The sequence below is a fragment of the Fopius arisanus genome, unplaced genomic scaffold (assembly GCF_000806365.1).
Source record: "Fopius arisanus strain USDA-PBARC FA_bdor unplaced genomic scaffold, ASM80636v1 scaffold00033, whole genome shotgun sequence".
Classification (NCBI taxonomy): Eukaryota; Metazoa; Arthropoda; class Insecta; order Hymenoptera; family Braconidae; genus Fopius; species Fopius arisanus.
Genome location: NW_011887772.1, coordinates 1087406 through 1100629, shown reverse-complemented (window position 1 = coordinate 1100629; position 13224 = coordinate 1087406). Strand labels below are relative to the sequence as shown.

Below are 13224 nucleotides of genomic sequence, written 5' to 3'. Positions count from 1 at the left end.
CAGAGGGGGAAGAGAGGGGGGCTGGAGGAGAAAAGGGGGGAAGGGGGAACCCCCCGGTAGTTCTCGGAGGTTTTCGGAGTGATCTCTCTCACCAGCATCATTCTTTCTCAAGGCATTTGGCGTCGGAACCCCTTCACATCCCCCCCCCCCTCAGCTCTCCCTTCTTCAGCTACTTGAAAACTTCGTCCTTTCCTCTCCCTCTTTTTTTTTTTTTTAATGTTATTCCCCTCCCCTCGATATGTGTATCTACACTCGCTAGTACCGTGGGAAATGACGTTGAACTTTTACCAGTTACACGCGTTTCACAATGCCCCAACTTTGAAAAATTCATTTATCATCGTGTACCCCTCGTAAAAATTTATTTAAAAATATCTGACGATATTTACTGGGATTACTATTTGGATTTAATAATTTAACTTTCAATTTTTTTGGGATTTTGTTATTCAATTCGATACCGATCACGTGGGAATCATTGATTGATTAATTATCGTCGATCTAAATCTGTGTAAAAACTTTAAGCAATCGGAAATAATTAAATAAATAATTTCCTGAGAAACTGATTGACGTCCAATTTTATCTGGTCAATTATTTTTTTTTTTTTGACAAAAATCTCTGGAGTTTTTCCATTGACAAATGGTAATAGAAGAGAATCTCCCCTCTCCCCTTTAGAAGAACAGTTTTGTATATTATATATTATATATTATATTTTTTTGATGAGGATATACTGGGGAAAATGAAGGGGGGATATGACCCGTATTGCTCATGGGGGTCGCGTGCGTAAAATCGTTATATTCACCCACATCTGTGAACTTAAATGAGATGAAACATCCCGCAGGGAATTATTCATGGGAGAGATTAACCAGCAATTCGTCAATTGTGGTTAATTGATGAGGAGAGTCTCAGGAGATGAAGCTGACACACTGAGAGACAACTAAAATGCTGATGACAAAAATGCTGATGGAGAAGTCAATTCCAGAGGCAATCCCCGATTATTTACCCCAGCATCTAATTTCTCTAGATTAAAATCATTTCCACGACCTTGAGGAAAGAGAAATTGATGGGAACCTGGGGTTGAGAAATAACTGGAGAACAAAGAGATTCAGAAGTTATTTTATCGCTGGAGCCAATCGATTCGAGGAAGCAGAACGCCAGGGAATAGAGCATTTCATTTTCCCACTCTATCCTATCACTGATATAAAGACTCACATGAGAAAAATAAATGTAGGAGAGAAAATGATTTATATAAACAGCACCTGGACATCGCCATTGTCTCACATAGAAAATATTTTTGGAGTTTTCTGACAAGAGAAAAATCCTAGGACTTCAATTTGAAGTATGATTTTTTATAAATGTTGATTTATCTGAAGAATGATTTATTCCAGGAGAAAATGTCAAGAGAGATTTTTCGTTGGAGATGTGAAGAACTAGAAAAAAGTCCTCGGGGTTTTTAATGTGAAACTGTTAGTTTTCGGGATAAATTGAATATGAGGGAGACTAGTGAATATATTTTAGGGTAGAAATAAGTTTTGGACAGGACGAGGTACGAGACGCGATGAGAAGGCTTGAGACGCTTCCCCTCGGGGAAGCAACAGGTAACGGCGTCCATTGCGTCACTAAAAACTTGGCTTCAAAGATTTCCAGGAATTAGTGATACTGCACTCAAAGAAAACGTAATTAACGAGAAAATTACCCACAGCAATCTCCGCTTCGATATTTCGACGATAAATAAAGCCCCGACGTGTGAATTACAACTGGAAAAACAACAAAAATAAAAATCACAATCACTTGCTCACAGGATTAATCACGGTTAATTGATGTAATTGGTATCGGCGATTGATATCGATGATTTAAAATGTAATCTCAATGATGCACAAAAGCCAAGCCACGCCACTCTCCAGGCGCTCTCCTCGAATCACGTTAAATGGTTTTCTTGGGCCGATGCCTACAAGGCCCTGGGAGTAAAAACCAATGTTATAACGAGAGAATATAAAAGCTAACGGAGATAACCGAACTCTCACGAAGTATCATTTTTCCTACTGAGAAGCCGGCTTGGTTACTTTGAGATGTACACGTATAATTCGTTGAATACTAATCGTAATCATCATTATCCCAATCACTGCCACTAATCAATCTCTCCCCCAGAAATATCACCACTTTTTTAATCATCAGACATCAACTAATTTATCAATATTTCATTATTCAAATGTACCTCAACCTATGGATTTGGGTTATTACGGATTGATGATGGAATAATTGAATAATATAATTCAAGTTTTATTCACGAGACTTGAGACTTGGCGTTGGGCAAAAATACTGGTGGTATTGGTGGTACTGGTGGTACTGGTGGTACTGGCGATTTGAGGCGTCCTTGAAAACTGAAATTATGCCCTTTGAAAGAAATCTGGTTGGGGTTGAGAGGGGAGGGAGGGGGGGGAGGGTGAGAGTGGTAAGAGTGCTCAGAGAGGGAGGGGGGGCGGTTAAGGGGATGAGGGTAAGGGGGGAGGGTAAAAAGGGGGGAAAGTCCCCTACAAACGGTTTCTTTATTCTTGAGGGAATAGATGCCCTGAAGGTATCGTGCGTTCATGTCTCTGAATTGTTCTTTGTGGAGGGAATATTTGAGGGGAGGGGATAATGGCGGCAATTCTACCTGGGATTTTTTTTTTCTTTTTTTTTTTTGGGAGGGGGAAGTTTACTGGAGCTGACGGGGAGGGGGAAACCACCTGTCGGAAAAACGTTGGAAATTTTACCTGGAGTATGGCGTCCTTTTTACTTGGGGGGTTTTTTTTTTTTTGGAGGGAGATTTGGGGTGGATTTTTCGCACTGCACTTTGTGGGGGGCACTGGGGGGTGGCGACGGGGGGTTTCGGGGGTTTTTGGGGTGCCAGGGGGGAGGGTGGGACTTGGAGATTGTGACGACGCACTAGAGCAACGGCTGCTCGGACAGGACTACAGACGAGAAAACGAGCAACTGGTGGCTGGACAGGGCCGTAGCTTTCCGAGGGTTTGAGGGGGGACTCCGGTGGTTTGGGGGAGGGGGAAAAGGTTTGAAGGATTTTTCGGGGGTTTGGCATGGAAAATTTTTGGATTTTAGGTGCGGGGGGGGGGGGTGAAGATATAATGGGGAAATTCAAGTTTTTGGGGGATTCTAGGGAATTTTTTAATTTGGAGGTGCAGGGCGCAGGGATGGGGACAGAGATTTTGGGAGATTTTGAGATGTTTTGGGTTTTGAGAATTGAAATAATTGAAAAAGGAAAGATTGATTTTTTGAGAGAATGCTAAGGATTTTTGGAAACGTCAAGGTCTGAAGTTTTCGGGTTTGGGGGAAGGATTTTTTGAAAAAGACGAAAGGTCTTCAAAGGAATTTCAGGTTACTGAGAGTTTTGAAAATTAGAGCAGGTGAAGAAGGAAAAAGGAAAAAGGAAAGGAAAGGTTCCATTCTGGAAAATTCGCAAAAAGATAAATCCCAAGGATCTATCCAAGGATCTACTTATTGATGAATTAACGATTGATCTCAGGAATTATTGATTTCAGGTGGAAATGATTAAATCGATAACTATAAAAAAAATATGTCAGCAAATGTGTAAAATTTAAAAAAACAAATGATGGCAAATGAAAAGAAAGAGAAATGATTTCACCTTCCGGAGAACTCAGAGGACTTCTTCGATGGGCGATTAAACAGGAGATAAATCTCTCCTTACATAACTAGAAAATGTTGAGACGAGATGTGGATTGAGGGACGATGAATAATGGAATGGGGTAAGTTTGAGTCCCAAACTTGTAGAAAGAAAGCTGAGGTGTTGAGACAAGGGTCGATACATCCTGAGGGGCCACCAGTTAGAGAATTGGGTCCACAGGTAGAACTTGTTACGTCATTACTACAGAACAGGGGAGACCAAAAAGAATGTCAGGACAGTGTTGCCAGAACCTGCTCTGCGTAAATCATCGGCAGTGTTGCCTGAGGGGGCAACAATGAGGGGAAAAAAAGGTTGAGACAAGAGATCAGTGAAAGATGAACCTCAAAGAACGAGACTGGACTCCGGAATCCACAGGACTCGCCATTTTCTGGGGAAAAATCAAGATTCTCCCTCTAACTTTGATAAATCCTCCACAAATGATAAAATGCTCCCCATTTTGCAAATTCAAATCGATATTTCATCCCTTCACAACTCATTGAATATATTTACTCGAACGATTTTTCAAACGAGACATTGATTTTTCCAGAATTAAATCGATTGATCGAAAAACAACAAAAAACGTGGGGACAACACATCAATTTGAACACAACTTCAGTTTTCGTAAGATATCTCTGAATCCTGAGGAGATAACGAAAATATCATCAGGACCTTATTCATAGGGGGCAATCAGACCTACAATAAAGATCTTTACGAAAATTTCTCTATCTCTTCGAGATTCAAAGATATTCACGCTAAACTATCTGTTCACTAAATCGGCTGGTTTGGTTTTACGCATTACTGAATCAAAATATCCCCAGACAATAAAATCGTGACCATCAGGGAATATTTGGGGGAAATTAATTTTGTAAAATGAATTTGTCCATTGAATATTGTGATTTTTCCTTATTTTTTTGATGAATTTGTCCGCAGATTAATCGTACTCATAAAATAATCATAACGAATTCTGCGGACTGTTCAATTCTTTCTCTTCTCTGAATTCATCAGTCTGATTGATTTCCAATTGAGGATAATAACAAAACGAGAGAGTGAACGACAAAATCAGGGGAGAATGAGAACCGTTGTGGTAACGGCGGGAAGAAGATCCAATCCTCAGTTTTTCGAGATGAGTTCACGTGGCAACAGCCCAGAGATTTCGTTGCCATCATCCAGCGCAGTTGCCAAATCTCGATGTCATCTTCTGAGTTTCTTGTATTCAGTTACGATTGATATATATTTTTGTCTATTGAGTACATGAACCCAATGCTCCAGCGATTTACATAGATACTAATGGTAATTTTATTGTACGTTCTGTCCGTATTTTTGGAGTTTTTCTTTTTGAGGAAGATCTTTCCCCGATCATCTTCTCAAAATCAACAAATTTGAATTTTCTTTTTAGGAAATATCTCCGGGAGATACTCCGTTGCGGGTTAAATGTCTGGGGATAAAATTTTGTTTGTGAAAATTAAACTAGAGATTTATAAGTTGTAAATAGTTTGGGTATTTGCGAGAGCGTGAGTCTCATTCAATTGCTGATAGAGTAGGTTTTTTCCCCCGGAATTGTACACTACTTTCTCTTTACAATTTCCCCCAGACTCTTCAATTGAGCATTTTATCAGCGAGTTGCCAAGATTAAAGGAACGATTCATATGTCTATTTTCCTGGAATATCTCACGAGCGAAATTGTTAAGTGAGATATTCTTTATTGTCGATTTCTCTGGAGAACTGTCGATTTAAAGTGAAAATGTTGTATATCTTTTTTGTAGCTAATTAAATTTCCCACAAAAAAAGTATCTTGTAATTTTCTTGTAAAATCAATAATTCGTCAGATTAAGTGATATTTAAAACCGTTAAATGTCACTCATCTCGTTCTGCCACTTTGCCACTGAAATAATAACTCCGTTAATTGTTTAATTGTATGATAAAATGGACTCACCGATGGGGTCGAGGATTTGTAGCCGTACATTTCAAGGATGTCCTCGTCATCACTGAATAAAACGACGAAAGCCCAGATGTAAGGATACAATAAAAATACTATCAAACATTTTTAAAAACTAATTAATTGTTAATGATCACGTGAAAATCTATTAATCCACTGATCTAAATAATTTGATCTGGAAATTATTGGAGTGTTTACTTCAGGGAAAAATTGTTAGACTTTTTAGCACGTGGACTAGCGAGGATTTTTTAAAGGATACACGAACATTTTCGAGGGTGCAGACGCCGCCAGCATTCCCATCTCACTTTTGGGTCCTTCATCATCAATTTTTATTGTCTGTCCCCTTTTCTTCAACACAGCATTCTCGAATTCGGTGAGGCTTTTCAGAGTTGGATCACTTCCCTCGGTCTCGTGATCATTTGACACTGCATATCCCACCCATTCCTCGACTAGCGTCTCCTCGTCGAGGTTATAGAGATCACACAGGTCGAGACCTGTGACACAATGAAAATAAATTAATTTCCCTCAAAATGTATCCAAAATATTTTCAATACTATTTTGATATTCCAACAATAAATGATATTTCAACTTCGGAAAACAATCGCGAGTGTTGATTTTCCTAGAAGAGTTTTATCAAGAATCCCAGAAAATCTAGGCTAGGATCGGACATTTGACGATCAGAAACGATCGGAGACTCGGAAATACTCAAGTCTCATTTGATCAGAGATGTGGGAGGCATCAAGATCATGAGGAATTAACGAGCGTCCAGTTTTCCTATTTTTCAACACGCAATTACTCTGTTAATTATCAAACATACGACGCGTCATTTCCAGGCCTGTGATGGCGTTCGGCTGCGAAATGCAATTATTGAATTATTTAACGGTTGAATTTACATGATGATCACTTACATTTTAGTAGGACTGGTTTATCCTCGACGGCATACCCCAATTGAGTGAAATGATGTGTCAAAATCTCTTCCTTCACCATTTTGCTGTTGTCGCCATTGACTTCCCGCCAAAACTGCCAACGGATTTGGCTTTCCACGTTTTTCGGTTTAGAGAGAGCGGCGGCGCGCGCACCTGGAAGACAGTGCTGACACCTTTACCGCCATGAAAAGAAACATTTCAAATTTTTTTTTTTCGTCATTTTTTTTTGTCACTATTTTCTATTTATTCCCCCATATCTGAGGCTTTTATCACAATCCACGAACTGAATGTACGTGGGATCAGGTGTTAATTAATGGAAGAATTTGATTTTCAAAAAAAAAAAATAATCGTGACCTTGAATTTCGCTTTGAAAAAAAAAATCAGTTGAAAAAAAAAAATTTCATTTGGTGAATCGTGGCTACGTCCACTGCAACTAGTGATTATTAGTTTTGTTTAATCATATAGACTATTCTTTAAACAATTGAACAAATTTATCAATTTATTTACTATTAGATATCGGTAAAGCCCTAGTGCTTAAAAAAAACAAACAAGATTGTTTTTTTATGCAAAAAGAACTAGGTGAGAGTTGTGAATATTTTTGAAAATTCCCACTCCCACATGGTAATTTTTTAAAAAGTGAAAAAACTTGACCGAGCGCTACATTCCGGCTGGATCATCCCAATGCTGTCTATAACGGTTCAGTTTTTTCTTCGAAAGATATTCTTGAGGAGAGGTGGTTTTTTTTTCAACGCTCAATTTATTTATAATCATGTTAAGTGCAATATTTATCGACCTGTGTTTATAAAATTGAACTTGAGGTAGGGAAAGTTAAGACATGATGGACATTCCCATTTCTTTTAGGGGAATGTTTATCGCTCGGAGATAAATCTATCCAATGGATTTTGCTCTGCTAATTAGAAAGCAGAATGTGCATTTTTTTTAATGAAAAAACATTGTATTATTGAAATTTAATTTATAATTTTTTAAAATGAACTTACCTTTCACAAGGGTATGGTTCAGAGAAGACAATGAGCTTTTTCATAAGCATTCAGATGTTCCAGTCGCGGTGTCACGTATCTAGATAGACTTAATTCATTTCAAAAAGTTTAAACAATTATCTCTCAGTGAGATTCGATTCAATAACACAGAAATGAAAAAATTGGTTTCATCATTTAGAATCATAAAAAATCACGTTCTACCCCCAAAAATGCCACAACAATCCTTCGGGCTGGGGTAAAAGAAAGTTTTTTTTTTTCTGAATTTTTAACAGGTTTGAAGATTTTATTATTGTCTACAAGACAAATATACGGGAACGACAAACCGTCAATGTTACAAAATACCTTCATAGCTCCTCCTGCACGTCCTTATAAAAAAATGCAAGTGCACGTAAAAGCTCCGACCATCCACATGAAAAATAACCCGAAAATGCAGATCGCTGGAAATTCCTCTGAAGAACTTTCAAAGCTTTCATTTTGTCTCGAAGAACGGTCTGTCCTTCTCCGCGAGTTCCACCATGAGATCCACAACATCCGTCCCAGGGAATCTCTCCACCCAGGACTGAATGAACCCCTCGAAGGTGGCATCGTAATTCCTCAGCGTCACCTCGTCATTCTCGACAAATGTGTTGGCCTGCACGAATATCTTCCTGGGCTGCTTGTGAGCAAGAACGATGTCCCTCCAACGCCTCCAGGGCTGTGGCCCACCATCAGGAACCTCAGAGTACTGTTCATACATTTTTCTGGCACTCTCAAAGTCCCCAGTGCTCTTGTAAATCTGTAGTTTCTCCAGGAACTCACCAACCGCTTTCTTCCCCACAGAATTGATTTTCTCCCTGTTCATGGTGAACCTGAGGTTCTTCCCATCGTCGACTTCCTGGACATCGACAAAGCCCTCCCCAGCCTCAATACAAACCCTGAGGAGGACATATCTAGCCTGAGAGTGAGCCTGCAGCCACTTATTCTTCTCTGGACTGTACATCTCCAGAGCTTTAGCACATCCATTCCACAGGAGGGCCAACCAATTGACATAAATAACATCATCAGCATCCTTTCCCTCATGTCCAAAGATCTTGACAATATCCTTCTCCAAAGAGAGATACAGCCCAACAGCCTCAGCCCTGCATTCCTCATACGATGAGCCCATGGCCCCGAATTTTGAATCGTAAGTCTCGCCCTCCAGGAAATACTTATCAATCAATTCCTTTGTCAGAGGATTCTTCAGGGTTTTCTCATCGAAATTGAAGCCCTCCGAGGACTTCCTCAGGAGTTTTCCACTGCCATGACCCAGAAGTTCGTGGAGTCCCACCTGTACCTCCATCGCTGAAATCCTGTGCTGATTGAGAAGTGCCTGATCATCATCAGACAAAAATGGAATGACATCCTGTTTCATATTGGCAGGAATGACGTTCCCCAGGGAGACGTTCTTGAAGCCCTCGCTCTGTCTTATCTCATCGTAATTCGGGATATTGATTCCCGCTGGGATTCCAGAGCCAGCGAACGTCAGGACGTCGAGAGAAGTGAAGTCTGGACGAAGAAAGACATCTTTTTCGAAGCCATGGTCCCAGGGCAGCAGTGGAAGGAAGTCCTGAGCCTTCTCCACGAGATTTGAAAATTTCTTGGACATCTCTTTGTTCACCATAGCGACAAAACCCTCGAATTCCCCTCGCTGTCCAGCTGGATCCCGATAGGTCTCAATGAAGCCGATGTACGTCTCGACGACAGGGCCCTTGTCCTTGATCCAAAAACGAGAGCCATCCTTGTGGTCATTCAGAGAACCAGTCTTAAAGTGGCTGATATATTTATCAAGCATCTGCTTCTCGGTCTCGTTGGCGGCGTGCACCCTGGCCTTCTCCAGGTACTCATTGGTCTTCTCGAGGAGTTTACTGTAGTCTCCTCTCGTCACCTTGAACTTGGCCTCCTTGAAGATGGTCTCGGGGATTGTCAGGACTGGATCGTCCTTCTCCAGATGGGATGCCAGCTTTATCGTGTAGACATTCATCTTCTTCGTTGAATCCTCGGGGCAGTTCTCCGTTTTCTTGAAGCAACGCGTGTTGTAACTCTCCAGGGAGTGGGACTGCATGAACTCGTTGACGAGAGCTGCGTCTGTGTCGTCGCAGTTCGAGGAGAAGTACGTGGTAATTCCATTGTCACCCAGACCCAGGGATTTAACTTTATCGGAGAGCGAGTAAATCCCCTCATTGCATTTATTCCAAATCTTCTCGAGAACTGGTGGATTGTCCTTGTAGGCCTTCGACGATTTGATTATCTCCAGGAATTTGTCCTTGGGAAGGTTTGGAATGATTTTGGAATCACCGAAGGACTTGTAGTTTCCAGTGTTGGAGAGGACACCACAGGCGTACACTAGAAAAGCTGTGAAATCCTCTGGACTCACTCCAGATTCAAGAGCACTCTTCTTCAGGGACTCTATGGATCCACCCAGGAAGATCTTGTGCAGAAGGGCGAATATTAGAGGTGACTCTGGAGATGTCTGCACGAAGACTATCAAACCCCCTGTCCAGGCAGCTCTACTCAAATAATGAGAGTACAGTTTTTCGGCTTTCGTCAGGGCATTGAACGCCACGTCGCACTCCAGGGCGACAATCGGCTGAGTGTTAGGCAGTGTGTACAGGGAAATATTGTCACTCATCGTGCTGAATGATTTAACAAACTGCCTGCAAGAAAAACAAATTGTTTCAAACAGAAAATAACCTGGAATATTTACGCCCAATAATTCAGGAGAGAAATATCTGAAATGTCTGATTGAATCAATAATCTTTAAAATCGACAGCGCTAATTAATCATATCGAATCTTTTGTCATTTAATTAATTAATTACCCCCAATTGAGATTGTTGTGACTATAAAATATCAGGTGATCACGATATAAATGTCGCGACGTCTTTGGAGTTGAAATTGTAATCGATGGAGTTAAACTAGATGTCTGGATTTTCCAGGTATTCATTAACCATCGACGACTGATGATTTTCATCATCTCAATGAACTGATAAAAATTATCAACTGATAAAAAAACGTGATTCAGCCACTGGTTGTGGTTATGATCGTTACGATACAGGAGTTGACATTTCTACCCATCAGCGAGGGGCAAATTTGTTTCAAGTCTCTACGTCTAGTCTCGAGGTAAAAAATTAATTGAATTTTCAGATTGACATCGACTTACCGATAAGATCCTGGCAACTCTGTCAGTCAATTCTTTTTTTCAGGGGATAATATTTATAGCCGTCAAAAGCCACAGATATTGCTGACGTGTAATGGTTGAGGGATGAGTCAGGAAAACAGGATGAGGTTATATGATCTTTATGTGCAATCGTTTATGTATGTGTGACTGATGTGCAGGTTCAGATATTTCACGTAAAAATTTATTGCCACTTCATCGGCGACGAATGTTACAGAAGAGATGAAAATAATTGTAAGAACCTGTTGAAAAGATACAAAAGTTTATTATTTATTCAGGTTTTTACAGTTTATTTATACTATTATCATTATATTATTCAATTTTTTAACGATTTATAATCATTTCATGGGATTTCAAATTATTTTATTTTCTGCAACCGCAATGAGAGCCTTTAGCTCAAATCGAATTGCAGATAAATGTCTCAGAAAAGAGGAGAGATGAGTGGAATTTATAAATTAGTTGGTCTCGAGTCATTAGAGTAACATTTAATTTTTAATTTAACATAATTCTGCAATTAAGTGGAAAAGGTGTGACCTCTTCGATGGGTTTTTAGAAGATATCTCCGAAATGAAAACAGATAGATAAATTCACAAAAATCTTTTTTGCAGATCTAATTGACAGCTGCAAAAAAGATTATTACAAAAATTTGGTTATCTCCTCAAATTCCGGAGATATTTTGGAAAAACTATGATAAGTCGACTCAACTCGATTAGCACATGAATGCAGATTTGATAAATTAAATAGTCATATTATAATTAACAGTTACCACCACAAAATTATCAAAATTCGCGGACTTTATTCCTTGACATCTCCAATTCCATCAGGAAGAATGGCGAACATAGCTTCACTCTCTGGGAGACATGGTGAATCATAAATTTTGCATATTCTAGTCTCTCCCCTGCCCTTCCTGAGGTAGAGCCTCGTGGTGCTGGCATGTGCAATGATATTTCCACCGATAGGTTTTTTCTGATCTCCCCCAAACATACTGGCAGCTCCATCGACTTGTGCCACTACTTGATTAGTGATGACAACAGCCACGCCATGTTCATCAGCAATTCTCAGGAGCATCCTGAGGAATCTAGCTAGATGCATCTGTCTTGCAGAGAGTTCCCCTCGTCCTGAAAAATCAGTTCTGTAAAGTGCCATTGCACTGTCAACAATCAGAAGTGCATAACGAGACTCTGTCATCATGGCACTGGCCTGAATGAGCAATTGGCTCTGATGATCTGTGTTGTAGGCACGCGCGCATGCCACGTTGTCCAGGACATTTTCCCCTGGGATATTGTACTTCTGGGCAATAGCACTGAGTCTCTCGGGCCTGAAGGTCCCCTCGGTGTCGATGTACAGACATTTTCCTTCAGCTCCACCCATTTCAATTGGCAATTGACAGTTTACAGCGAGACTGTGGACCAATTGAGTTTTTCCTGTCCTAAATTCACCGAAGATCTCGGTGATGGATCCTGTCTCGATTCCACCACCCAGGAGCCGATCTAGCTCGGTTGAACCTGTTGAAATGTACACGATGTTTTGACGAACTAGATTCAACTCTGTAGCACTCTTGAAACCCATGACGACTAGTTTAGAAGCTTCCTGCAGGATTTTGTCGGCTTTTGCCTCGCTGATTCCTTTGATTGCCAGGAGGGCCTTCTTCGGGGAGTAGGCCACTGACTCAACGGTGTAATAACCGGCTTCCTTCAGCTTTGCGATGTCACCTGATGTTATTCCAGCACCCTGAGGACGATAATTCGATTTTTAAAGGGGAAAAATATCAACTTTTTCATTAATCATCGAATTATCTCGTCAACCATCAATGTTAGGAGGAAAATTGGAAGGAAGTTTTTTGTAGTCCATCAAATTTATCATAAAAAACGTCTTCTAACATTTCTTTGTAAAATAAGTCGTTTTTCGATTATCGTTGTTACTACAAGAAGACTAATCAGTCATGTGTGAATTCTAGTTTTTTGGAAATGTAATTTTCATTCTGAATTAGAAATGAAAAAGGTTATCATCCCGCCAAAATAGAGGACCTCGATTTCTGTTACTTTACCTCCAGTGATGTAATGAGCTTCGCCTGGAGATGAGAAACATCCGCTGTTTCATCAGCCAGAGATTCTGTAGCTGTTGTAGCGACGGCAGACATTTCCACGATTTTCTTCACTTCAACTTTATTTTCAAAATGATCGTTTATCCCTCAGGCTTCTGCACTAAAGAAGATTCAAATGCTCTTTGTTGAAGAATCAAGTCTCAACACGTTGTTTTGCTTTGGCCTTTGAATGGCTGACAGTATTGCCATCTATTCGAAAAATTCTTAACTGCCGCAACAGACAGCGGTTGCGGAACTAAGTTGGAAGCTGTACGCGCGGATAACGCAGGGCACGAGGAGGAGAGTGTCGATATTTCACTTATAGTGAAGTCGATTTGAGCGATTTTTTTTTCGATTTAGAAAAACTCGATTTTCTCGCGTTCTATGCGTCCTAGCGCAAAAATACGCCCAGATTCG

At 40.3% G+C, this 13224-nt stretch overlaps 4 protein-coding genes across 6 annotated transcripts in view; 1 reads left to right on the top strand and 3 right to left on the bottom strand.

Annotated features, from left to right (window-relative positions):
- The window catches only part of DNApol-alpha73 (DNA polymerase alpha subunit B), a 9775-nt gene extending 3122 nt beyond the window's left edge, over positions 1–6653 (bottom strand). Inside the window, exons 1-3 of the mRNA XM_011303848.1 lie at positions 6518–6653; positions 5869–6103; positions 5533–5658 (exon numbers count right to left, since the gene is read on the bottom strand). Coding sequence (XP_011302150.1) covers positions 5533–5658; positions 5869–6103; positions 6518–6596 — 440 coding nt within the window. The 5' untranslated portion in view covers positions 6597–6653. The remainder of the gene's footprint in view (positions 1–5532; positions 5659–5868; positions 6104–6517) is intronic.
- A 1142-nt stretch (positions 6654–7795) lies between these two features.
- On the bottom strand, positions 7796–10841 carry DppIII (dipeptidyl peptidase 3). Of its 3 annotated transcripts, none has more exons than XM_011303812.1 (2): positions 10710–10841; positions 7796–10205 (listed from the first exon to the last, which is right to left on the bottom strand). In XM_011303812.1, the coding sequence occupies exon 2, from the start codon at positions 10178–10180 to the stop codon at positions 8003–8005; it is 2178 nt and encodes a 725-aa protein (XP_011302114.1). In that variant the 5' UTR covers positions 10181–10205; positions 10710–10841; the 3' UTR covers positions 7796–8002. The 3 variants fall into 3 exon arrangements, with proteins under 3 accessions (XP_011302114.1, XP_011302115.1, XP_011302113.1); XM_011303813.1 differs by having other exon boundaries at positions 7796–10201; XM_011303811.1 differs by lacking the exon at positions 10710–10841 and adding an exon at positions 10369–10668.
- A 20-nt stretch (positions 10842–10861) lies between these two features.
- Positions 10862–13224, top strand: part of LOC105265964 (protein FAM32A-like) — a 10070-nt gene continuing 7707 nt past the window's right edge. The window contains exon 1 of the mRNA XM_011303815.1: positions 10862–10958. Coding sequence (XP_011302117.1) covers positions 10947–10958 — 12 coding nt within the window. The 5' untranslated portion in view covers positions 10862–10946. The remainder of the gene's footprint in view (positions 10959–13224) is intronic.
- Positions 11010–12990, bottom strand: spn-A (RAD51 recombinase homolog spn-A). The gene is made up of 2 exons (XM_011303814.1): positions 12772–12990; positions 11010–12455 (listed from the first exon to the last, which is right to left on the bottom strand). Exons 1-2 carry the CDS (start codon positions 12862–12864, stop codon positions 11520–11522), a joined length of 1029 nt encoding a protein of 342 aa, XP_011302116.1. The 5' UTR covers positions 12865–12990; the 3' UTR covers positions 11010–11519.